The sequence below is a fragment of the Camarhynchus parvulus genome, chromosome 26 (genome assembly GCF_901933205.1).
Source record: "Camarhynchus parvulus chromosome 26, STF_HiC, whole genome shotgun sequence".
In the NCBI taxonomy this organism is placed as follows: Eukaryota; Metazoa; Chordata; class Aves; order Passeriformes; family Thraupidae; genus Camarhynchus; species Camarhynchus parvulus.
Window position 1 is genome coordinate 4,530,420 of NC_044596.1, and position 24,840 is coordinate 4,555,259.

The 24,840-nt window shown below is 56.3% G+C and overlaps 1 protein-coding gene across 2 annotated transcripts; it reads left to right on the forward strand.

Moving 5' to 3' along the window:
- The first annotated feature begins 1,686 nt into the window (after positions 1 to 1,686).
- Positions 1,687 to 23,790, forward strand: TFEB (transcription factor EB). Of its 2 annotated transcripts, none has more exons than XM_030965957.1 (9): positions 1,687 to 2,213; positions 16,156 to 16,432; positions 17,244 to 17,498; positions 18,110 to 18,190; positions 18,734 to 18,854; positions 18,981 to 19,037; positions 19,973 to 20,048; positions 20,902 to 21,049; positions 22,061 to 23,790. In XM_030965957.1, the coding sequence occupies exons 2-9, from the start codon at positions 16,238 to 16,240 to the stop codon at positions 22,493 to 22,495; spliced, it is 1,368 nt and encodes a 455-aa protein (XP_030821817.1). In that variant the 5' UTR covers positions 1,687 to 2,213; positions 16,156 to 16,237; the 3' UTR covers positions 22,496 to 23,790. The 2 variants fall into 2 exon arrangements, with proteins under 2 accessions (XP_030821817.1, XP_030821819.1); XM_030965959.1 differs by having other exon boundaries at positions 16,188 to 16,432.
- The last annotated feature ends 1,050 nt before the right edge of the window (positions 23,791 to 24,840 follow it).

The following is a 24,840-nucleotide window of genomic DNA, read 5'->3' on the forward strand; positions in this document are numbered from 1 at the left end:
CTGGGTTTGTTGGGAGCAGCCTGAGGGGTTCCCTGGCTCACAATTCCCTTTTCCAGCAAGGTAAGTGCTGGGATGAGCTCCAGACTCTGGGATAAATCCCCAGTCCCCACCTCCAACCCTCGGGAAGCCTCAGAGGGGAAGCCCCTGGGCCTCCCTGCAGCTGGAGAAGCTTGGCCAAAGCCCCGTGGTGTATCCAGGCGGGATCCTGAGGCTGTGAGGTGAGTCAGGACACCCAAATGATCCCTGAGCCCTGAAATGGGGCTGGAAAACCGCACTGGAATATCGGGAATTGGGAGCAGGCGTGGCCCAAGGGGATGGGGAACACCCTGGGCAGGGGGAGGTTGGGTGACCCCGCTCTTTCCCAGCACCCAGAGTGGTTTTTGAGATTTTTAGCAGTTCTGTATCACCGGAGCTCGCTCTCAGATGCGTTCAGGGCTCTGCCACCTCCCGGGGAAGGACACAAAGCGCTCCGAGCTTTGAGTCAAAATATTGACACAGGCTGAGCGCGCTGAGACCGAGATTAGGAGGGCACCGACAGCAGGGAAGGGCACTCCTCCTCCTCCTCTTCCTCCTCCTCCTCTTCCTCCTCCTCCTCCCTCTGGAATGGGAATTTTCCGCTGGAAACGGGGTGGTGGTGCCCAGCAAAGGCTGCCCACGTCCCTGCGCTCTTTGCTGTCCCCTTTGCTCCCTGCAGGACCTGCCCAGGCCCATCAGGAACCTCGTGGGGATTTCCCGAGCTTCTGAAGATTCCCAGCATCATTCCATGGCCAAAAGCTTGGATGGAAGCTGGAACGCTGCTGCCCATTCCCAGAACACCGGCAGCAGGAATTCCCACTTGCTGGAAGGGGCGTGCGCGGCTGTGCCTTTGTTTTCCGGAAAGCTGGAGCTGGGAGAGAAAAAAAAAATCCTTTAATTGGGTGATAACGACGGCGTTTGGCTTTTGATCGGCGTCCCGTGTTTGGGCTGGGGGTCAGAGGCGCTGAGCGGGGTCAGGAGGGAGATCAGGGTGGATGTGGGGACATTGCCAGGGCCACAATCAGACGGGAGATCGTGGCGCAAGGGGTGGTAAAAGCCTGGTCCAAGGAGCTCCATGATCCCCCTGTCGTCCTAATCCAAAGGGATGTAGGATCGTGGTCCAAAGGGATGCAGGATCCTGGTCCAAAGGGATGCAGGATCCTGGTCCAAAGAGATGCAGGATCGTGGTGCAAGGAGCTCCATGATCCCCCTGTGGTCCCAATCCAAAGGGATATAGGATCCTGGTCCAAAGGGATATAGGATCGTGGTCCAAAGGGATGCAGGATCGTGGTGCAAGGAGCTCCATGATCCTTGTGTGATCCCAGTCCAAAGGGATGCAGGATCGTGGTGCTAAGGGATGCAGGATCCTGGTCCAAGGAGCCCCACAACCCCCCGTGCTCCTGACAGAAGGGATGCACCAACCTGGTTCCCGGCACTGCACAACCCCAGCACAGCGCTGCCTTCACCTCCCACCCCATCCGTCCTCTCCCGCCCCGTTTTTGGGGCGGAAACACCCACTTTAAAGGAGAAAAAAATAAACATTTTAGGGGAGGACGCCCCGCCCGTTTCAGGGCAGGAAAGCGCCCAGCCCGAGCTCCGCCGTGGCCGGGCGGGGACTACAAGTCCCGGCAGGCGCGGACTGCAGCTCCCGGCGTGCCCGGGGCCGGGAGCGCAGCGAGGGCAGCGGAACGGGCCGGGCGGGCGCTGCTGCTGCCCTCCCTCGGCACGGGGCCGGGCCGGGCCGAGCCGAGCCCAAGCGGGCCGGACTGCGCTGAGCCGAGCGGAGGAGCCCGACAGAACTGAGCCCAACCGGGCCGGGCCGAGCAGAGCCGAACTGAGCCAAGGAGTCGAATCGAGCGCAGCCGAACCGAGCCGAGCGGGGCCGAACCGAGCTGGGCAGAGCCGAGGAGCGGAACCGAGCAGACCCGAGCGCAGCCGAACGGGGCCGAACCGAGCCGAGGGCCCGAACCGAGCCGGGCCGAGAGCAGCCGAGCGAGCCCGAACAGATCCGAGCCGACCCGAGTGGGGCCGAACTGAGCTGAGCCGAGCCGAGGGCCCGAACCGAACCGGGCCGAGAGCAGCCGAGTGAGCCCGAACAGACCCGAGCGCAGCCAAACGGGGCCGAACCGAGCCGAGGGCCCGAACCGAGCGAGGCCGAGCAGACCCGAGCCGCTTCGATTCCTCGCCGTTGCCCACGGGTGAGTGCGGGGCCGGGGGTCCCCGGGGACAGGGGGGGCTCGGCAGCCACGCAGCGGGGCCCCCTCGGCTCGGAGCCCACCTTGGGGGGGTGCTGGGAGGGTTTTGGGGTGCTCCCCCCTGTCCCGCGCCATCCCGGAACTCGGAGTTGCTTTTTTCCCCCTTATTTTGCTGTAAATTATCGCCCCCGGGAGGTTCCAGCTCGAATGCTGCGGGGCGCGGGGGTTTTGGGGGTCTCCAGCAGCTCGTCCCAAAAACCCGGCGGTCCCAGAGGTTTTGAGACCCCCGGCAGCTCATGGGGACCCGCCCGGGTCGCCTTTCCCATGGGGAACCCCCCCGAACACGGTGCTGCACGCCTGGGGAAACTGAGGCACGGATGCTCCGGGACACCCGGGGGGTCCCCGGCACCCGCGGGTTTGGGGGACGCGAAGTGGGGATTTTTGCCATTTGAAAAAATGGGAAAATTGGGGTACCTCGTGTCACACGGCTTTTTGGGGGGTCACCAAGAGGACACACAGCGTGTCCCGTCCCCCCACTCCCAGGGAAATTTGGGGGGGAACAGAGGGGGCTGCCCCGGAGCGATTAATTACATTCATGAATTAATTGCGAGGCAGGAAAGGATTACGCAGCCCCCAGAGCTTGGGGCAGCCAGTCAGATGATGGGGGAAATTTCCTTAAAAAAAAGTAAACAAAAAAAAAAAAACCTGAAAAAAAAAGGGAAAAGAGAATAGAAACACGAAGAAAATCTGGTGGTTATTGTGCTGGTGTAAGATAAATAAATAAGCCGGTGCGAGTGCGGGGAAAGCAGGGCTCGTTTCCAGGAATCCCGGCGTGTTCCCCCCCTTGGGGCACGGGGGGAGTTGGTGTTTTTTATATAACAGAGTCCGGCAGGCGGCGAAGGGAGCCTTGGGGGGGTTATTTTTTCTTTCCCCCCCCTTCTCTGTACTTCCCTGCCATGTTTGCTTGGCTTCATGCACGGCTGCTCCGGGCTGGCAGTGGGGCTGGTTTCTCCCAGCCTGCTCTGGCTCACCTGCTGCACGAGGGTGGAAATCCCAAAGCTGGGGAAGGGTGGGAATTTGGGGTTGGGATGGCTGGGTTTGGAGGGAATACCCAGATTAGGGTGGCTGGATTTGGGGGGAATACCCAGATTTGGTGGCTGGGTTTGGGGGGCAACACTCAGATTTGGGGTGGCTGGGTTTGAGGGGACTTCCCAGATTTGGGGTCGCTGGATTTGGGGAGGGCATCCAGATTTGGGGTGGCTGGGTTTGAGGGCAATTCCCAGATTTGGGGTGACTGGGTTTGGGGGAAATATCCAGATTTGGGGTGGCTGGATTTGGGGGGAACACCCAGATTGGGGTGGCTGAGTTTGGGGGGAACACCCTGATTTAGGGTGGCTGGATTTGGGAGAATACCCAGATTAGGGTGGCTGGATTTGGGGGGAACACCCAGATTGGGGTGGCTGAGTTTGGGGGGAACACCCTGATTTAGGGTGGCTGGATTTGGGAGAATACCCAGATTAGGGTGGCTGGATTTGGGGAGAACACCCAAATTTGGTGGCTGGATTTGGGGGGAACACCCAGATTTGGTGGCTGGATTTGGGGGGAACACCCAAATTTGGTGGCTGGATTTGGGGAGAACACCCAGATTTGGTGGCTGGATTTGGGGAGAACACCCAGATTTGGTGCTGGTGGGTCAGGCCAGCACGTGGAGGTGTTTTCCGAGGGATGCTGGGTTTGTTTCCTGCTGAATCCCGGGTTTGCTTCCCGAGGGATGCCGGCCCCGCGTGTTTTGTGTTTTCTGAGCCATCTGCCCGCCCTTATCAGTAGGAAACTGCAAACTGTGCTGGGGTGGAGCTGCTGGATGGGGCCATCCAGCATCCGGGTGTTTGGGGATGGAGCCCTGAGCCCAGCCAGGGGTTTTAGATTTTATTGCTTTTTCCACTCTGCACATGTGTGTGTGTGTGCTCCTGCTCTGCCCTGCCCTGTTTTCCTGGAAATGCTGGAATGGGAATGGGAATGGCAAAAGCCCCTTGGGATGATGTTGGGGGGTCACCATTCCCAGGGCTGAGCAGCACAAAAAACTGGATTTTTGGTGTCCCCTTCCAAAAATCCACAGTGCTGAGGGTAAAACCATCCTCGTGCCGTGGGGTGCTGGAATGGGGAGCTGGGGGTCTGGATTTGGTGTTTCTCCCTCCTCTGATGGGGTGTAGATGTCAGGGATGGAGCTGGCACGCCCCTGTCCCTTCTGTGGGGACAAAAATTCCCATCTGGAGTTTTTTGGGGTGGTTTTAGAGGCAAACCTCAAGCTGGGTTTGCCTCAAGGGAGCTGTTTTGTCAGTGCCCTGTGTGGGGTTATCCCATATCCCTGACAAAGAGGAAGCAGACAGGGGCCGGCAGCAGTCAGGGGCAGTCAGATGATGGGGGAAATTTCCTTAAAAAAAATTAAAAACCTGAAAAAACCAAAAAAAAAAAAAAAACACACCAAAAAAGAGAATGGAAACACAAAGAAAATCTGGTCCTGAGCGTGGGGCTGGCAGTGCCACCACATGTCCCTGTGGCAGCTCTGTGACAACTTCCCAGACCCCTGTTTGCTGTTTGGGACCCCAGGAGGACCCCAGGGAGCCGGTGCTGGGTGTTTGGCAGCCCCATAAATGGGCAGAGGGTGCTCAGAGGTGCCAGCTGTGCTGTCACCTCCCTGTGGTGGCCTTCACCAGCTCCATGAGCTTTCCCAAGCTGTGTGGAGGCCGCTGGGGTCGCTCTGGTGGCTCTGTGACACTTGGGGGGTCAAAGGGGGGGATCTCTCCCTGGCCACACTGGGATTTTGTGCTCATCTGTTTTTCCCTCTCGCTGGCACATCGAGGAGGAGCCCCCATGGCTCTTCCCTCGTCCCTCCCAAACTCCTGTCCCTCCTCCTGGCACCTGGCTGGTGCTTGGGGCAGGTTTGCCCTGTGGATTTCCCTGCATGTCAGGGATCCCCTGAGGTGGAATTCCCAGGAATTCCCAGGAATGTGGGGAACCCTGTGCTCCAGGATGAGCTCTGGGTGCTGCTCCTCGCCTTCCTCAGAAAAGCAGGAACGGGGGATTCTCCATCTCTGGGGGGCCAGGGGCAGTTCTGGGGGGGTTTTGCTGCTGCAGGAGCGTTGGGATGGGCACCCTGGGATGGTTTGGGTGGGATCACCTGGCCGGGCTCACCTGGGTGGGATTCAAGGCCTCCCCAAAGTCCCTACAGGTTGTGCAAACCTTACCTTGGAAGCCTTTTCTAGCAGCCCTTCTCCCCACTTTATGGGTGGTTTCTCCACAGTTTTTAGGATAATTTCTCCCCACCTTCTAGGATGATTTCTCTCCACTTTCTGGGATGGGCACCGTGGGATGGTTTGGGTGGGATCACCTGGCCGGGCTCACCTGGGGGGATTCAAGGCCTCCCCAATGTCCCTACAGGTTGTGCCACCTTATCTTGAAAGCTTTTTCTAGGAATTGCCCCCGGGGTTTTGTCACCTTTCCTCGGAGCGTTTTTGGCTCCAAACGAACTCCCCACACCCTGAGCTCTGCCTCCTTTGGTTAAATGGGTGCAGATTCCGGATAAACCTGAAATTCCTAATGTGGGGATGGCCAGGGGGGTTCCTGGAGCCTCAGGGACCAGCAGAGCTGGCTTCTGCCCCGGCTGGGATTTTGGGGAGGTGGGAATATTTTGGGGGAAATGAGGAAGGGGCTTCACCCACCTGGCACAGTTTGCTGCCAACAGGTTTGGCTGAGCATTTTGGGCAAAACGGGACAGACAAAGGAGAAATCCCAGCTGGGATTTTGGGAGGTGGGAATATTTTGGGGGAAATGAGGAAGGGGCTTCACCCACCTGGCACAGATTGCTGCCAGGTGAGGAGGGAGCAGGTTTGGCTGAGCATTTTGGGCAGAATGGGGCAGGCAAAGGAGAAATCCCTGCTGGATTTCTCAGCTGGGATTTTGGGGAGGTGGGAATATTTTGGAGTAAAATGAGGAAGGTGCTGCATCCACCTGTCACAGATTGCTGCCAACAGGTTTGGCTGAGCATTTTGGGCAAAACAGGGCAGGCAAAGGAGAAATCCGAGTGGGAAGAAAAACCTCCAAGCTCCTGCAGGGCTCCAAGCAAAGCAACGTACCTGGGAGATTTTGGGTGGTGGGAATATTTTGGAGGAAATGAGGAAGGGGCTTCATCCACCTGGCACAGATTGCTGCTAGGTGAGGAGGGAGCAGGTTTGGCCGAGCATTTTGGGCAAAACGGGGCAGGCAAAGGAGAAATCCGAGTGGGAATATAAACCTCGGAGCTCCTGCACTGCTCCAAGCAGAGCAGCGTGCCCGGGAGAGGAGGCACCGTGCCAGGCCAGGGGCTGGGCTGGCACCAGGGGCTCCCAGGGGAGCAGTTTGACCTTCAGGCAGCAGGAAAAGCTCCGGGCAGAGCCTGGCACAAAGGAGGGCACAGCACAAACCCCTCCGGAGCGGGTGAGGTGGGCACGGGGAGGGGATGCCAGGGGGGGTGGCATCCCCCCGGGCTGCTTTGAGAGGGCAAGGCAGGGGCTGTCCCCAATTTGTTTATTTATTTCTGGGGCCTGGTTACACGAGCTCTGCCTCCAGCGAGCCTCCGGGCTGGACGTGGTGTATTTATAAATATGACATGCTTATAGCAGCATGGGGCTGGGAGGGATGGAGGGATGGAGGAGGTTCTGGGAGTGCCTCTGGCATTGGCAGGGGGACAGGGGGTGGCCGCTGTCACCTTGTGCTGGTGGCACCGGAGCTTGGGGCGCCTGGAGCTCCTGGGCTGGTTTGGTCGAGCATTGTCACTTTCTGGGGTGGTTTGTCCCCAATTTCTGGGTGGTTTGTCCTCAAACCACTTTCTCTGGTGGTTTCTCCTCACTTTTTGGGGTGATTTCTCCCCACTTTCTCTGGTGGTTTCTCCTCACTTTTTGAGGTGATTTCTCCCCACTTTCTGTGGTGGTTTCTCCTCACTTTTTGAGGTGATTTCTCCCCACTTTCTGTGGTGGTTTCTCCTCGCTTTTTGGGGTGATTTCTCCCCACTTTCTGTGGTGGTTTCTCTCCACTTTGTGCGAGGATTCCTCCCCACTTTCTAGGGTGGTTTTTCCCCACTTTATGGGGTGGATTCTCTCTACTTTGTGGGATGGTTTCTCTCCACTTTCTGTGTGGTTTCTCTCCACTTTCTGGGGTGATTTCTCCCCCCTTTCTAGGTTTATTTCTCCCCCCTTTCTGGGATTATTTCTCCCCACTTTCTGGGGTGCTTTCTCTCAATTTTCTGGGATGATTTTTCCCCACTTTCTGGCATAGTTTCTGTCCACTTTGTGGGAAGAATTCTCCCCACTTTATGGGTGGTTTCTCCCCAGCTTTTAGGATGATTTCTCCACACTTTGTGGGATGGTTTCTCTCTCCTTTCTGTGTGGTTTCTCCCCACTTGGTGGGATAGTTTCTCTCCACTTTCTGGGATGATTTCTCCCACTTTCTGGGGTGGTTTCTCTCCATTTTCTGGGATTATTTCTCCCCCCTTTCTGGGATGATTTCTCCCACTTTCTGGGGTGGTTTCTCCCCATTTTCTGGGATGATTTCTCCCCACTTTCTGGGGTGGTTTCTCCCCACTTTATGAGGTGGTTTCTCCCCAGTTTTTAGGATGATTTCTCCCCCCTTTCTGGGATGGTTTATCCCCACTTTCTGGGGTGATTTCTCCCCACTTTCTGGGGTGATTTCTCCCCACTTTCTGGGGTGGTTTCTCCCCACTTTATGAGGTGGTTTCTCCCCAGTTTTTAGGATGATTTCTCCCCCCTTTCAGGGATGGTTTCTAGGATTTTGGGGCGGGTGGCAGCGCTGTCCCAGCCCCCTGGAGCGGTGTCTGCCCAGCCAGCATGTTCAGCCCTGCCAGTTCCCCTCATTGCTCATTTATGAGCTTATTTCCCAAGGCCAACACCCAAATCTCCCGCAGTGACCCCAGGCCGGGCGTTTCCTTGGGGGCTGCGCTCCCAAATCTCCTTTTTCCCTCCTTGCCCGGGATGTGCAGCAGGATCTGGAGCCTCCCAAGGTCACCGCGGTCCCCTCCTCTGTCCCGATTAATCACCGTGCCCTGCGTGGTGGCTCAGCCCATCCTCCTGCCTTGTTCACACTTTTATTTTTAATTGCTGCCCTGGAGAGGGCAGGGGCTGTGAATTCCCAGTGATGTTTCCATCAGGGCTCTTGTGCAGCTCCTGCCCAGCTCTGTTTGGGGGGTCTGGCCCCTCTTTTTGGGGGTCCCTTTGCCTTTTCCTCTCCCCAAACCTGGCCAGGATTTGCCAACCTCCCCCTGCCATGCCCGGCTGGGTGATGCTCTGCAGCCATCCCTGGGCTGGGTGGGTTTTTTGGGGTTAAAAGAGGCGATTTTTGGGATGGAGAGACTCCCAAGGTCACCACGGTCCCCTTCTCTGTCCCGATTAATCACCGTGCCCGGGCTGGTGGCTCAGCCCATCCTCCTGCCTTGTTCACACTTTTATTTTTAATTGCTGCCCTGGAGGGGTCAGTCGGGCAGTGATGTTTCCATCAGGGCTCTTGTGCAGCTCCTGCCCAGCTCTGTTTGGGGAGTCTGGCCCCTCTTTTTGGGGGTCCCTTTGCCTTTTCCTGTCCCCAAACCTGGCCAGGATTTGCCAGCCTCCCCCTGCCATGCCCAGCTGGGTGATGCTCTGCAGCCATCCGTGGGCTGAGTGGGTTTTTGGGGGTTAAAAGAGGAGATTTTTGGGATGGAGAGACACCAGAGCAAGGCTGTGTGTGTGTTATTAACCCCTTCACGGCTGCCAAGCCCAGCCGGGCTCTCCTGCCCACACCTTGGCACCACCAAGGGGGTTTTTAATGGAAATTCAGTGGAAATTCAGCATCAGGGCCTGATGCTTCTCCCTGCACCAACTCCCTGACCCCTCCTGGGTGTGCCAGGCTTACCTGGCTGTTTGGGGAATGTTTTTTTCCTGTGGGATCCCTCAGCCCTTTCCAGGGAACAGGGGGCAGGGAAAACATTTGGCCTCTGCCCCAGCTCCTGTTAACAACGTCCAGCTCCACGTTGCTGACATGCCGCGGCTAAAAACAGTCCCGGTGACTCAGAGCCTCAGTGCTGCTGTCAACTGACCCCGGGCTGGCTCTGCCAAGCCCCTCCTCTGCCTGCTCCTCCTGGGAGCTGGGAGCTCGGGCTGTGGGGAGGGAGCCTCTGGATGGGGCTGGGACGGCTCCTGGGGTCACTGGAACTCTGCTCCTGGGTGGAAGGAGCCTCTGGATGGAGTTGGGATGGCTCCCAGGGATCCCAAACAGCTCCTGGGATGGTTCCCCGGGGTCCCAGAACCCTGCCCCAAACAGGTCCTGGGTGGAAGGAGACCCTGGATGGGGCTGGGATGGCTCCCAGGGATCCCAGACTTCTGCTCTTGGGTGGAAGGAGCCCCTGGATGGGGTTTGGATGGCTCCCAGGGGTCACAGAACTCTGATCCTGGGTGGAAGGAGCTTCTGGATGGAGCTGGGGTGGCTCCCAGGGGTCACAGAACTCTGATCCTGGGTGGAAGGAGCCCCTGGATGGGGTTTGGATGGCTCCCAGGGGTCACAGAACTCTGATCCTGGGTGGAAGGAGCCCCTGGATGGGGTTTGGATGGCTCCCAGGGGTCACAGAACTCTGATCCTGGGTGGAAGGAGCCCCTGGATGGGGTTTGGATGGCTCCCAGGGGTCACAGAACTCTGCTCCTGGGTGGAAGGAGCTTCTGGATGGAGCTGGGGTGGCTCCCAGGGGTCACAGAACTCTGCTCTTGGGTGGAAGGAGCCCCTGGATGGGGTTTGGATGGCTCCCAGGGATCCTACACAGCCCCTGGGATGGTTCCCAGGGATCTCAGGAACCCTGCCCCAAACAGGTCCTGGGTGGAAGGAGTCTCTGGATGGGGCTGGGGTGGCTCCCAGGGGTCCCAGAACTCTGATCCTGAGTGGAAGGAGACCCTGGATGGGGCTGGGATGGCTCCCAGGGATCTCAGGAACCCTGCCCCAAACAGGTCCTGAGTGGAAGGAGACCCTGGATGGGGCTGGGATGGCTCCCAGGGATCCCAGACTTCTGCTCTTGGGTGGAAGGAGCCCCTGGATGGGATTTGGATGGCTCCCAGGGGTCCCAGAGCTCTGATCATGGGTGGAAGGAGCCTCTGGATGAGGCTGGGATGGCTCCCAGGGATCCCACACAGCTCCTGGGATGGTTCCCAGGGGTCCCAAAACCCTGTCTCAAACAGGTCCTGGGTGGAAGGAGTCTCTGGATGGGCCTGGGTTGGTTCCCAGGGGTGCCAGGAGCTCTGCTCTTGGGTGGAAGGAGCTTTTGGAAGGGGCTGGGATGGTTCCCAGGGGTCCCACACAGCTCGTGGCTGGGTGAGGATCTCCCTATGCAGCATTCCTGCCCTCTGAGGTTGGAAATGTTCCTGTTCTCCCTCCCATCCCCATCCCAGAGGCTGGATGGGATCTCTGGAGCCTCTGGCCAGGTTGTTTGGTGGTGGATCAGGGTTTCCAAGCATGGCCCTGCTGCCAGGGTTGTGTGAGGAATCCTCTCCTGAGCCCCCGTCCTGCAGCTGCCCACCCTGAGCATTGCCAGGGAGGATTCTGGCCCTGGGGGTGCCCTGCCAGGCCATGAATCACCTCGTGGTGGCCTTGCCAAGTGTGCCTGAGTGCCCCAAGGGCTGGTCCCGGCTGGGCAGGGCCACCTGGCTCCAGCTGCACCCCTGGCCTGGCTCTGCCTGTGTCTGGAGATGGGGTGCAGAGCACCTTGGGTTAAAAGGGAAAATCTGGATGATCCCAGCCCCTCTCCACAGCCCAGCTCCATTTTTCCAGCCCAGGGAAGCGCAGGACACAGGGACTGTCCAGGCATCTCCCTTCCAAATGTCCCTGTGCTGCTCGGCAGCTCAGTTATTCCTGGATATTCCTGGATATTTCTGGTTATTTATTTCTGGTTATTTCTGGTTATTTATTCCTGGCTATTCCTGGATAATTCTGGTTATTTCTGGTTATTTCTAGTTATTTATTCCTGGCTATTTCTGGATATTTCTGATTATTTCTGGTCATTCCTGGTTATTTATTCCTGGTTATTCCTGGTTATTCCTGGTTATTTCTGGATATTTCTGATTATTTCTGGTTATTCCTGGTTATTTATTTCTGGTTATTTCTGGTTATTCCTGGTTATTTATTTCTGGTTATTTCTGGTTATTTATTCCTGGCTATTCCTGGATAATTCTGGTTATTTCTGGTTATTTCTAGTTATTTATTCCTGGCTATTTCTGGATATTTCTAATTATTTCTGGTTATTCCTGGTTATTTATTCCTGGTTATTCCTGGTTATTCCTGGTTATTTATTCCTGGTTATTCCTGGTTATTTCTGGTTATTTCTGATTATTTCTGGATATTTCTGGCTATTTCTGATTATTTCTGGCTATTCCTGGTTATTTATTTCTGGTTATTCCTGTCTATTTCTGGTTATTCCTGGATATTTCTGGATATTTCTGATTATTCCCGGCCTTTCCTCGCTCTCCCTCCTGTGATGTCACCAAGAGTCCCCCCTGGCCCTCGGGGGTGGCTCCAGCTGGAGGATCCCCAGAGCTGCTCCAGGAGGTGACAGAGCCCCGATGTGTCCCCCAGCCCTGCGGTGACAGCCGGTGGTGACACGGGGGTGGTGGCACGGGGGTGGTGGCACGGGGGTGGCTGCTCAGCAGCCGCTGGGGACACTCAGGAGGGGACATCGGGCGCTGGTGACAGAGCCGCTGGCGCAGCTGGCAGTGCCACCCGAAGGGACACAGCACCTGCAGTGTCCCCAGGCTCAGGTGTGCCCGAGAAACCCGAGCTGCCCCCGAGGCGTTTTCCACATTTAGCCGCGGGGATCGCGTTACCCTGCCGGGGGAGGTGGCACTGAGGTGGCACTGAGGTGGCACCGGGTGCCTGCCACACACCTCCTGCCACCCTCTGAGTGACGAGAACCCCCAAAGCCGCTGCACCCGGGCCCTGCTGGGTTTTATTTCCAGCTCGATTATGAGTGGAAAAATCAATGAGCAGCTCTGGGAGGGAGGGACAGCAGGGGGACAGCAGGGGGACAGGGCAGGGACCATCACCCACCCAGAGCCCAGCTGGGCTGGGGACTGAGGGAAAAGGAGAAGAAAGGAGTGAAAACAGCTTTGCTGCTCACCACGGGCCAGCCCAGCCTTCCCTTCCTTCCTTCCTTCCTTCTTTCCTTCCTTCCTTCTTTCCTTCCTCGGTTTTGGTTTTCACAGCCAGGGGCGGCAGGGAGGGAGCACCAGGGACCCCAGCCCAGGCAGCCCCGAGCCCAGGGTTTGTTGTGATGTCACCGAGCTGTCACCTCGTCACACCCCCACAGAGCCACCCCGTGTGTGCCCCGGCCTGGGGACGGGCTCTGCTGTCACCCTGCAGTGACAGGGGACAGGGGACAACCAGGCTGGGGTCACCTGGGTGCAGGACAGAGGGGCTGGGGGGCCCTGCAGGTGCCAGGGCCAGCTGGTCACTGAGGGGATTTGGGGACCATGAAGATGGCAGCAGGACACTGAGGGGATTTGGGGACCATGAAGATGGCAGCAGGATGCTGAGAGGATTGGGGACCCTCCCAGTGCCAGGACCAGCAGGTCACTGAGGGGATTTGGGGACCCAGCAGGTCACTGAGGGGATTTGGGGACCCTGAAGGTGCCAGAGGTCACTGAGGGGCTGGGGGGACCCTGCAGGTCACTGAGGGGATTTGGGGGCCCTGCAGGTCACTGAGGGGCTTGGGGACTGTCCCAGTGCAGGCCCTGCAGGTCACAGAGGGGATTTGGGGGCCCTGCAGGTCACTGGGGGGACTGGGGGACCCTGCAGGTCGCTGAGGGGCTTGGGGACCATCCCAGTGCAGGCCCAGCAGGTCACAGCTCCCCCTCACCCCAGGCCAACCCCAGTTCCTCATTTCCAGCAGCCACGTGGGGTGCAGGAAGGGGGGGAAGTTACCCAAAATCCTCCTCCAAGCCTGCTCGTTTGTGTTCTGTCCCTGCAGCCCAGGAGTGAGCGACAGGGCTGAGAAAAAAGCGTGGAAAAATGGATGCAGCCACTGCCGAAGGGGACAGGGGACGGGGCTGGGTGTGTGCCAGGGACACCTCTGTACGTGCAGAGGGACAAAAGCTGTCCCTTGTCACTGCGGGGGATGTGGCACACAGGGATCCCTCACCCCCTGTGATTATGGATGGAAAAGGGGCTGGAAAAGGCAAAGTTTGGGGAGCTGACAGGAAAGATGGAGAGAGAAAAGGGCCTGGAGTGCCATGACAAGGGAGAATGGCTTCAAACTGCCAGAGGGCGGGGTTGTTGGGATTTTGGGAAGGAATTCCATCTCCCACTCCAGTGGTGCCTCCCCGTGCAACAATCAGGGAAACCTCTCGTGATTTTTCCATCTCCCCGCCCTTGCTCTCTCTCCAGCCTCTCCAGCTTTTTCAAAGGGTTCCCAACTGCCCCCAAAAGGGGGACAAACACTGGAAAATTGATTTTTGTGGGTGTTGCAGCCCCCAGGGACGAGGCTGGCTGGGGCTCTCCCAGTAAGGAGCAGAGGGAGAAGCTCTGGGTGCCCTCCCAGGAATAACAGGGTGGAGCTGCCATCCCACGGGCTCCTGTGGAGCAGGCGAGGGTGGGATTTGTCCCCAGGGTGGGCCCCATGTCCCCATCCTGTCCCTCCTGCGGGGCTGACTCAGAGTGAAAGCAGAAGCTGCTCAGCGTTTCGGGGGCTGGGGGGGAAGCCAAGCAGAACCAAAGGGGTTATTTTAAACCTGACCCAATTTCCCCCTTCTCCTCACCAAACCAAGCCCTGGCCACCTCATCCTCATCCTCATCTTCTGCAGCTCTTCTGGGCAGTTTTTGGCTCTCTCAGCCCTGTTTTGTGTAAGGGGGGGGTTCCTGCAGCCAGGCTGGGTGGTGGCACCAGGGCCAGCAGGGCTCAGTGGGTGCTGAGCTGTGGGTGGCTTCCCGTGACACCCACGAGTGCCAGCCCTTGCTGGGAAAAGCCTCTCTCCCTTCCCTTCGTGTTTGGGGTTGTACAGCCCCCGTGGGCATCCCCTGTGGGGTTCCCCTTTAATTCAGCCCTGGTTTGGGGTTTTACATCCCCCGTGGATTTCTCCCTTAATTCAGGCCTGGTTTGGGGTTGTCCATCCCCTATGGGGTTTCCCTCTTAATTCTTGGTTTGGGGTTGTACATTCCTGGTGGGTTTCCCCCATAATTCAGCCCTGGTTTGGGGTTGTCCATCCCCCGTGGATTTCCCCCTTAATTCAGCCTTGGTTTGGGGTTGTACATCCCCTGTGGGGTTTCCCTCTTAATTCTTGATTTGAGGCTGTCCATCCCTGGTGGGTTCCCCCCTTAACTCAGCCTTGTTCCATCCTCTCTGGGTCTTTTCCAGGGTTCTGTTTCTCACCCCAGCACCCCCCTGTGCCCTCCTCCAGGTCTGTTCCCACATCCCCCTTCACGAAGCTCCAGTGGATCGCTGTCCCCGCCTCTGGGCTCCCATCCCCCTGGGCCCAGGCCACCATGGCCGATTAATTCCCCTCCCCTGGCCGCTCAATCGCTGCTCCTGAGCTGTGTCATCCTCCACCCTGCCTTGATTTCATTTCCCCTCCGGGTAACTCATGGCATAGCTCAGCGTGGCTGTCACCGTCGAGGTTTCTCCATCTCTGAACTTGCATTTAAACAGCAAAACCCTGCAGATTCCTCTGCTTTCCCCTCGCAGCTTTCCCTCTGCCTCCCGTGCTCCGCTTCCCTGCGATGCTGCAGCAGCATCTCCTGCATCCCAGCGATGCTGCAGCAGCATCTCCTGCATCCCAGCCCCTCCCGGGGAAGAGCCGTGCAGGGGTGGCCGGGGGTGGCTCCTGGAGCCCCAGCAGGCATCCCCCACCCTCCGGAGCCACCGTCCCCTTTGTCCCGGGGAACAAGGGCCGCTCTGTGCCGGGCAGGGGCCGCTGTGGTCCCCGCTTGTCCCCGCGCTCGCGTGCGGCTCCCGCACAGAGCACAGAGCCCGCCTTGTCCCGAGCCGGGCTTTGCCTGCTCCTGCCCCCGGCTCCTGGCACCCTCCGGCCTTTTCTTGCTGCTCTGCCCTCACTTTCTCTTTCCCTTTCGCTGCCAGGCTCGCTCTGGGCTCTGCTGGCGCTGCCGTGTTTGGGAGGTGGCTCTGGGTGAGTGCACGGTGCGGGGTCCTGCCTGCTCCATCGGGGTTGCCTTCCTGCCAAACCCTAAATTCCCCCCTCTCCTTGTCCATCCCGGCTCTGGCCACCCTTCCCCATCCTCATCCTCATCCTCGGCAGTTTCCCTTCTCTAGAGCTTCCTGGGGGCGCTTTTGACTTCCTCAGCCTGGTTTTCTGTAAGGACACAACTGTGGTGGGGGGTCTCACAGCCAGGCTGGGTGGTGGCACCAGGTCCTCAGCCAGCCCTGGGATGCTCCTCCTGGTTTAATCACAAGCCAGAGTGGATGTCTTTCTGTGCCTCAGTTTCCCCACTGTGCAGGGCTGTCAGTGTCCTCCTGGCAGCCTGTGGGTGACGTGCCATGTCCTCCTGGCAGGGTGACCTCAGTGCCAGAGTGGGTGCTCTGGGATGTCTCTCTGTGCCTCAGTTTCCCCACTGTGCCAAGCTGTGGGTGATGTGCAGTGTCCTCCTGGCAGGCTGACCTCTGTGGTGGGCCCTCTGGGATGTCTGTGCCTCAGTTTCCCCACTGTGCAGGGCTGTGGATGACGTGCTGTGTCATCTTGGCAGGGTGACCTCTGTGCCAGAGTGGGTGCTCTGGGATGTCTCTCTGTGCCTCAGTTTCCCCGCTGTGCAGGGTGATGTGCAGTGTCCTCCTGGCAGGGTGACCTCAGTGCCAGAGCGGACACTCTGGGATGTCTCTCTGTGCCTCAGTTTCCCCGCTGTGCCGGGCTGTGGGTGACATGCTGTGTCCTCCTGGCAGGCTGTGGGTGACGTGCCGTGCCCTCCCGGCAGGGTGACCTCTGCTCCAGGCGGGCTGGTGGCCTCCATCCCCGTGTGGCACCATGGCGTCGCGCATCGGGCTGCGGATGGAGCTGATGAAGCAGCAGGCGCAGCAGGAAGCCGAGCGGGAGCGGGTGCAGCAGCAGATGATGATGAGCTACGTGCAGCAGCAGCGCACGCCCGTGGCCTCCAGCCCTGCCATCAACACCCCCGTCCACTTCCAGTCCCCTCCGCCCGTGCCCGGGGAGGTGCTCAAGGTACCGTGGTGTCCCCTCTGTGTGGTGGTGGTCCCAGGGTGAGGGAAGAGATGACTTGACTCCATGTTTCAGAAGGCTGATATATTATTTTATTGTATATATTTTATATATTATATTACATTATATTACATTATATCTTATTACATTATTATATAACATAATAATACAACAATAAATGTATTATAAAAATATAATAGCTATATTTATTATATTGTTATATATAATACATTATATCATATGATATCATATTATATAATAATATACTATAATATAATATACTGTACTGTAATGTAATGTAATATATTATAATTAATATAATATAATATAATATAATGTATTATATTATATTATATTATATTATATTCTATTCTATTATATTCTATTATACTATATTATATTATATTATATTATATTATATTATATTATATTATATTATATTATATTATAAAATGATATGATATACTAAATGATACAGAAAATGATATACTAAAACTATACTAAAAGAACAGAAGAAAGGATTTCATCAGAAGGCTTGCAAGGAAAGGAAAAGAATGGAATGATAATAAAATCTTGTGACTGACCAGAGAGTCTGAGACAGCTGGGCTGTGATTGGCCATTAATTAGAAACAACCACATGAGACCAATCACAGATGCACCTGTTGCATCCCACAGCAGCAGATAACCATTGTTTACATTTCGTTTCTGAGGCCTCTCAGCTTCTCAGGAGAAAAGATCCTAAGGAAAGGATTTTTCATAAAACGTGTCCGTGACACCTCCACCCGGGTCCCTGATGGGTTTTTCCCCCCTGCAGGTCCAGTCCTACCTGGAGAACCCCACCACCTACCACCTGCAGAAGTCTCGGGACAAGAAGGTGCAGGCTTATCTCTCTGAGACCTACGGGAACAAGTTTGCTGCCCACGTCAGCCCCGCCAGCCACTCTCCCAAGCCACCCCCGGCCGCGTCGCCCGGTGTCCGGCCCGGCCACGTCCTGTCCTCCTCGGCGGGCAACAGCGCTCCCAACAGCCCCATGGCCATGCTCAACATCGGCTCCAACCCCGAGAGGGAGGTGAGCGGCTCTCCCCTGCTCTGGAAATCCTCCAGAGCAGAAATCCGTTTTGGTTTAGGTGAAATCTGCATCTTTAAGTGTGTGGTTTGAAAGCGTAGCTGTTTGGTCTGGCTGCCTGTTGTTGTAAAAAGTGTGTGCTCAGAGAAACTGCTTCAGCCAAAAGACAGAAATAAGGGTGAAGAGACAGAGAGACAGAGACTGCTGTGAGGGCAGGTCAGCCTGACCCAAAAATTCTTTCTGATAAAGAAGAATTAGCAGCAAATGTCACACGAAATCTGTAAAAATATGTGTGAACCTATTGTGAAATTGCATGCGTGTGTGTTTGAGAGGGGGATAAAAAAGGATCTGGAGTTCCCAGGGGTGCACAGGTCTTTTAAAGAGAGGAATCTCCACATGCTCCAGCGCTGTTCTAAACATACAACTTTCAACATACAGCTTTACAACTTTCAATTGTAAAGCTGTATGTTGAAAGTTGTATGTTTATACATATAAATACATTGTTGTAAAGCTGTATTTATTTATAAACTCAAGAATTGTAGAGTTTGTTTGCTGCTGGGGAAACTCAGGGTGTTGGGAATGGCACAGGAGCCCATGGGCTTTTTCCCTTTCAGTTTGATGAGGTCATCGATGACATCATGCGCCTGGATGATGTTTTGGGCTACATGAACCCTGAAGTCCACATGCCCAACACGGTGAGTGGGCGGTGGCAGGGAGGGGGGTGTCACAGCCCTGTCCTTGCAGGCACAGAGGTGGCACAGAGGGGACCTTCTGCCACGTCCCCACAGCGGTGCCTTGCTGGCAGCCCAAGCCAGCCTTGTCCTTGGAGACACCAACACCCACAAGAATCAATTTTCCAGCTTTTTTTTTCTCCCTTGAGGACAGTTGGGAACCCTTTGAAAAGGCTGGAGAGGTGGGAGAGAGGGTGGGGAGATAGAGCCAGGAGAGGTTTCCGTGCCAGGAGCTTCCCCAGAGCAGCACCAGGGGCAGGTCCCTGTGGCAGCTGGTGCCTCCCAGTGGGATTCATCCTGCCCAGCCCTTCTCAGATGTGATTCACCTGCCCTGTTTTTGATGTTGGCCATGGGAGGGGATCAGCTGTGCCCTTTCAAGTCCTGTTTTCTTTTCTGTTCTGGTGAATGCTGCTTTAAGCACCTGGCAGGACAATTCCTGCCCAGCTGGGTGTGATCCCGGTGCCCAGCCCTGCATGGAGCTCATCCAGCTGTCCCTCTGCTTTCCAGCTGCCCATGTCCAGCAGCCACATGAATGTCTACAGTGGGGACCCTCAGGTGACAGCGTCACTCGTTGGTGTCACCAGCAGCTCCTGCCCCGCCGAGCTCACCCAGAAGAGAGAGCTCACAGGTGTGTCCTGGCCCCAAAACAAGGGACAGAAATGGGGCTGCCCTGTCCCCATGGGGGTACAGGGACCCCAGTGCCAGCCCAGGTGCAGCTTTGTCCCCTCCGGGTGACACCGTGGGTCTCTTGCAGATGCTGAGAGCCGAGCCCTGGCCAAGGAGCGCCAGAAGAAAGACAATCACAACCTGAGTGAGTTCAGCTCTGCCTTTCCCCGTCACTCTTCATCCTCATTCCTCTGAGCTGGGCCCCCTTTCCCATCCCAGCTGACGCTCAGGAGAGCCCCCCGAGCCCCTCCTTGCTGGCTGTGCACAGTGGGGTGCAGGGCACACCTGGGGGGATCGGCTTGGTTGGGGACCCTTTGAAAAAGCTGGAGAGGTGGGAGAGAGGGATGGTGAGGGAGCAAGGGTGGGGAGATGAGAGAGCCAGGAGAGGTTTCCCTGCCAGGAGCTTCCCCAGAGCAGCACCAGGGGCAGATCCCTGTGGCAGCTGGTGCCTCCCAGCGGGATTCATCCTGCCCAGCCCTTCTCAGACATGAACCCTGTGATGGCGTTCGCAGGGGTCTGAGGATGAGGAAGAGATGAGGATCTGACTCCACGTTTCAGAAGGCTGATTTATTATTTTATGATATGTATTACATTAAAACTATACTAAAAGAATAGAAGAAAGGATTTCATCAGAAGGCTAGCTAAGAATAGAATAAGAAGGAATGACAACAAAGGTTTGTGGCTTGGACTCTCTCTCCGAGCCAGCTGGGCTGTGATTGGCCATTAATTAGAAACATCCAACATGGGCCGATCACAGATCCACCTGTTGCATTCCACAGCAGCAGATAACCATTGTTTACATTTTGTTCCTGAGGCCTCTCAGCTTCTCAGGAGGAAAAATCCTAAGGAAGGGATTTTCCATAAAAGATGTCTGTGACAAACCCAGAGGGAGGATCAGGCCTGCCAGGCCAGGCATGGAGTGGGGCTGGCTCCTGAGCTCCCTCATCCTGGGCTCCCCAATTCCTCTGGGGCACGACTGGGGGATGTGGGACATGAGGGACAGGAAGGACACGTGGGAGGGACTCAGAGCCTTCCCTGCTTGCTGCCTGCTCACTTCCATCCCTCTCCTCTCGCCCGCAGTCGAGAGGAGGAGAAGGTTCAACATCAACGACCGCATCAAGGAGCTGGGGATGCTGATCCCCAAAGCCAACGACCTGTAGGTATCCGTGGCTCCTGCAGGATTGTGGTGGTGCTCACAGGGGTCTCAGGGTGAGGGAAGAGAGGAGAATGTTGACTCCATGGTTCAGAAAGCTTGATTTATTATTTTATTAGATATATTATATTAAAACTATCCTAAAAGTTGTGGGGTCACCTGTGAGGACACTGGAGGACACGGTTTGTGAGATGTGCATGGAGCATGACACAGAACCCCAGAATCACTGAGAGAAGATTAAATCCAACCTGTGCCCAATCCCCCCTGGGCACTGAGTGCCACGTCCAGGTGGCACCTGCAGGGATGGGCGCTCCAAACCTGCCTGGGCAGCCCCTTCCAAAGCCTGGCCACCCTTTCCATGAGGAAATGTGGTGCTGTTTGCAGGGGTCTTAGGATGAGGGAAGAGAGGAGAATGTTGACTCCATGTTTCAGAAGACTTGATTTATTATTTTATTAGATTATTTTAATATATTATGTTAAAATTATACTAAAAGAATAGAAGAAAGGATTTCATCAGAAGGCTAGCTAAGAATAGAAAAAGAATGATAAAAGCTTGTGACTGACTGAGACAGTCTGGACAGCTGGGCTGTGATTGGCCATTAATTAGAAACAACCACTTGAGACCAATCACAGATCCACCTGTTGCATCCCACAGCAGCAACAGGTATCATTGTAAATAATTGTTTACATTTTGTTCCTGAAGCTTCTCAGCTTCTCAGGAGAAAAAATCCTAAAGAAGAGATTTTTCCGGAAGCTACACAGGACCGGGGTCACCGAGGGCTCTTTGGGTGGAGGAGAGGTGAGTGGCCACACTGCTGGCAGCCAGGTCCATCCCTTTTTCCATGCTGGGTGACAGGGACGTGCGCTGGAACAAAGGGACGATCCTGAAGGCGTCCGTGGACTACATCAAGAGGATGCAGAAGGACCTGCAGAGGTCCCGGGACCTGGAGAACCACTCGCGGCGCCTGGAGATGGCCAACAAGCAGCTGCTGCTCCGCATCCAGGTGAGCTGCCCTGGGCTCTGCCCTGTCCGTACCCCGCCAGCCCCTCGCTCCTGCCCTGCTGAGGGCATGGCCAGGGCGTCTCCTGTGCTCACAGGGGTCCCAGGATGAGGGAACAGACGAGGATCTGACTCCATGTTTCAGAAGGCTCGATTTATTATTTTATTAGATATATTATATTAAAACTATCCTAAAAGTTGTGGGGTCACCTGTGAGGACACTGGAGGACACGGTTTGTGAGATGTGCATGGAGCATGACACAGAACCCCAGAATCACTGAGAAAAGATTAAATCCAACCTGTGCCCAATCCCCCCTGGGCACTGAGTGCCACGTCCAGGTGGCACCTGCAGGGATGGGCACTCCAAACCTGCCTGGGCAGCCCCTTCCAAAGCCTGGCCACCCTTTCCATGAGGAAATGTGGTGCTGTTTGCAGGGGTCTTAGGATGAGGGAAGAGAGAATGTTGACTCCATGTTTCAGAAGGCTTGATTTATTATTTTATTAGATTATTTTAATATATTATATTAAAACTATACTAAAAGAATAGAAGAAAGGATTTCCTCAGAAGGCTGGCTAAGAATAGAATAAGAAGGAAAGATAACAAAGGCTTGTGTCTCGGACTCTCTGTCCGAGCCAGCTGGGCTGTGATTGGCCATTAATTAGGAACAACCACACGAGACCAATCACAGATGCACCTGTTGCATCCCACAGCAGCAGATAATTATTGTTTACATTTTGTTCCTGAGGCCTCTCAGCTTCTCAGGAGAAAAAAAACCTAAGGATTTTTCATCTTTTCATAAAAGATGTCTGTGACAGTCTCCTGCCTTTTTTTGGCTGGGAAGTCACCAGGAGCAAGGTCTTGATTCAGACCTGTTGGCTGAGGCTCACTGCAGCGTGCTGAGCTTCGCATGGACCTTCCAGATCCTTCCCTGGGGGCTTGTCACCTCTGTAAACGTCCCAGTGCCGTGTCCCCGAGTGTGACAGCCCCTCAAAGCCCCTCTGTGTCCCTCGGCAGGAGCTGGAGATGCAGGCACGTGTCCATGGGCTGCCCACCTCCTCGCCCTCGGGCGTCAACGTGGCCGAGCTGGCTCAGCAAGTGGTCAAGCAAGAAGCCAGCGGGGACGAGGGGAGCCTGGAGCCGCTGCTGCCACCGCCAGAGCCCGAATCACAGCCACAGCCAGCGCTGCCTGTGCCCCCTCAGTCCCCCTATCACCAGCTGGACTTCACCCACAGCCTGAGCTTCGATGATGGCTCCTTCCCGGACAGCCTGGAGCCCGGGCACAGCTCCTCCTTCCCATCCCTATCCAAGAAGGAGCTGGACTTGATGCTGATGCAGGACACGATGCTGCCCCTGGCCTCTGACCCTTTGTTCTCAGCCATGTCCCCCGAGGCCTCCAAGGCCAGCAGCCGCCGCAGCAGCTTCAGCATGGAGGACGCAGACATGCTGTGATGGGAGGAGCTGCCAGGGCAGGGATTGCAGCACAACTTTGGGTGGGCAAGTGCCAGGACCCTCCTGGCAGGAGGAGCCCGTCCCACCACGCACCTGGATCTCCCCAGGAGTGTCTTTGTCTATGCAAGGAGGGCTCGGGTGCCACCGAGTCTGTCACAGCTTCTTTTGGCCAGGAGGAGGAGGAGGAGGATGGACCTTCCTGGCTTGGCCTGACTGCAGATTCCACAGCCTGGCAGCGACGTCTGGGCTGCTTTGCCTTTCAGCTGAAGCCTCCTGGCCTCACCCCCTTCCCTGGGGTGGTGCCTGGGAGCCTGGAGCCCCCGGGGCGATGCTGTGAGCTTTGTGTCCTGTTTGGTGTCCCCTCACCCTGCTCTGGGATCCTTCATCCCCACCCAGTCCTCCCCAGCCCCTGGATGCTTCCCAGTCCACCCAGTTCCTCCTTGCTGGGAGCACTCACTGCCTCTGGGGTCCCAGCAGGGCGACAAGGTGTTAATTAGAGCGTGTTCATTAATACAGCACCATTGGGGGTGTTGGTGCTGAAGGTTCCAGAACACCTGGAATGGGGGGGGGGGGGTTGATGCTCCACCCACCCCCTGTTGTCACCCCCAGCACCCCAAAACCTTGGGGCAGGGCTGCCAGGTGACCCTGAGTGTCCTGGAGGTGTCCCCACCCAGTGTCTGTGCCCTGTGACACCCCCAGCTCAGTCCTGGGAGGATAAAAAAGGTTTTCCTGGGAGGATAAAAAGGGTTTTCCACTTCTGTTTTTTGGGGAGACTTCTTGCAAGTCCTGCCCCACGTGGGCAGGAAGCTCCAGGCTGTGAGCAGGGAACGGTTTGTGCCGGCTGCCAAAGCCGAGCTGCTGCTCCCAGCTGGGAGTTCAGGGCTTGTTCCTCCTGCCAGTGTCACCAGTTTGTCCCACAGCTCTGGACTGGGGAGCTGCTCTGGGCTCTGCCTCGGGTCCTGACTCCCCAGTCCAGCTGGGAAGGGCAGGGGAAGGCTGGAAAACCCTCCAGGGTTTATTGAGGGAGAGAGGAGAGAAGCTGGAGAGGAGAGGAGACCCCTTGGGCTGTGGGGTCACTCTGTGTCCCCATCGTGGAGCTGGGTGACCTGGGGGGTCACAGGAATGTCCTGGGGGGACACAGGTGGCCCCTGGTGACAGGATTTGGGGTTGGAGGTGGAGGACAGCCCCTCAGAGGGGTCTGTGCTGGGCTGTGGGGTCACTGTGTGCCCCCATCCTGGAGCTGGGTGTCCTGAGGGGACACAGGAATGTCCTGGGGGGACACAGGGGTGACCTGGAGGGACACAGGGATGTCCTGGGGGGACACAGGGATGTCCTGGGGGGACACAGGGGTGACCTGGGGGGACACAGGAATGTCCTGGAGGGACACAGGGATGTCCTGGGGGGGACACAGGGGTGACCTGGGGGGACAGGATTTGGGGTTGGAGTGGGGGCCAGCCCCACAGAGGGGTCTGTGGGACGTGAGGGTGCGGGGAAGTGCAGAGTGAGGAGGAGCCGGAGCAGGGCAGGGACCTGAGGGGACACCGGGTGACCTGGGAGGGGCTCCAGGTGAGGAAGAGGAGGATCCAGCAGAGCTCAGAGCTCCGGGCCAGAGCTCTGGGGGTGTTCACAGGAGGCCTTGGCACCCTTTGTGTGCTGCCATCAGTGCCTGCAAAGAGGATTGTCCCCACCAGGGTCACCCTGGCCGTGCTGGGGACCTGGCTGTGGGAGAGTCTGTGCCCTCCAGAGGGGCTGGTGGGTGCTCAGGGCACGAAATCCCGCAGGAAATTCAGATTATTGTGGCTTTAGGGTGCCCTGGCCACTGCTCAGCACGAGATGTCTCCCCTGGCTCTGAGTAAACAGTTGTGGATTATAATTACTATATTTTTTTTTAATCTTTTTGGGAGTTTTGTTTTTTTTTTCTTTTTTTTTTTAAATGCACTGTGCTCTGATTAAAAAATTTTACTACTGTTTTATAAATAAATGTATAAAAGAATGAACTGGAATGGAAGAAGAATCATTAAAAATATATTTATTTACAACACCCTGGAGCGTGGCAGCTTCTTCTTTGTCTCAGGGTTTTGCAGAACCCCTCTGGGTGCTGGGACCCCTGGGCCAGGCAGGTTTTGGGGACTCTCCTTCTCAGTGCAAAGGGAAAAAATCTACTTTTAAAGTAGAATTTAAAAGCCTGTGCCTGGTAAAACATCCCAAGGCATGTGCCAGGTTCTCAGTCTCCTCGGTGCTGGTGTTAAACACACACAAGAAAAAAACCAAGAATTTATTAGTGAAGGTGGTGGGGCCTGTGGGCCAGGCAGGTTTTGGGGACTCTCCTGCTCAGTGCAAGGGTA

Coding starts and splice junctions, on each gene's coding strand:
- TFEB (XM_030965957.1), top strand. CDS start 16,238: ATGGCGTCGCGCATCGGGCTGCGGATGGAGCTGATGAAGCAGCAGGCG. Junction 16,433..17,243: donor TGCCCGGGGAGGTGCTCAAG/GTACCGTGGTGT, acceptor TCCCCCCTGCAG/GTCCAGTCCTACCTGGAGAA. Junction 18,855..18,980: donor CCAGAAGAGAGAGCTCACAG/GTGTGTCCTGGC, acceptor GGTCTCTTGCAG/ATGCTGAGAGCCGAGCCCTG.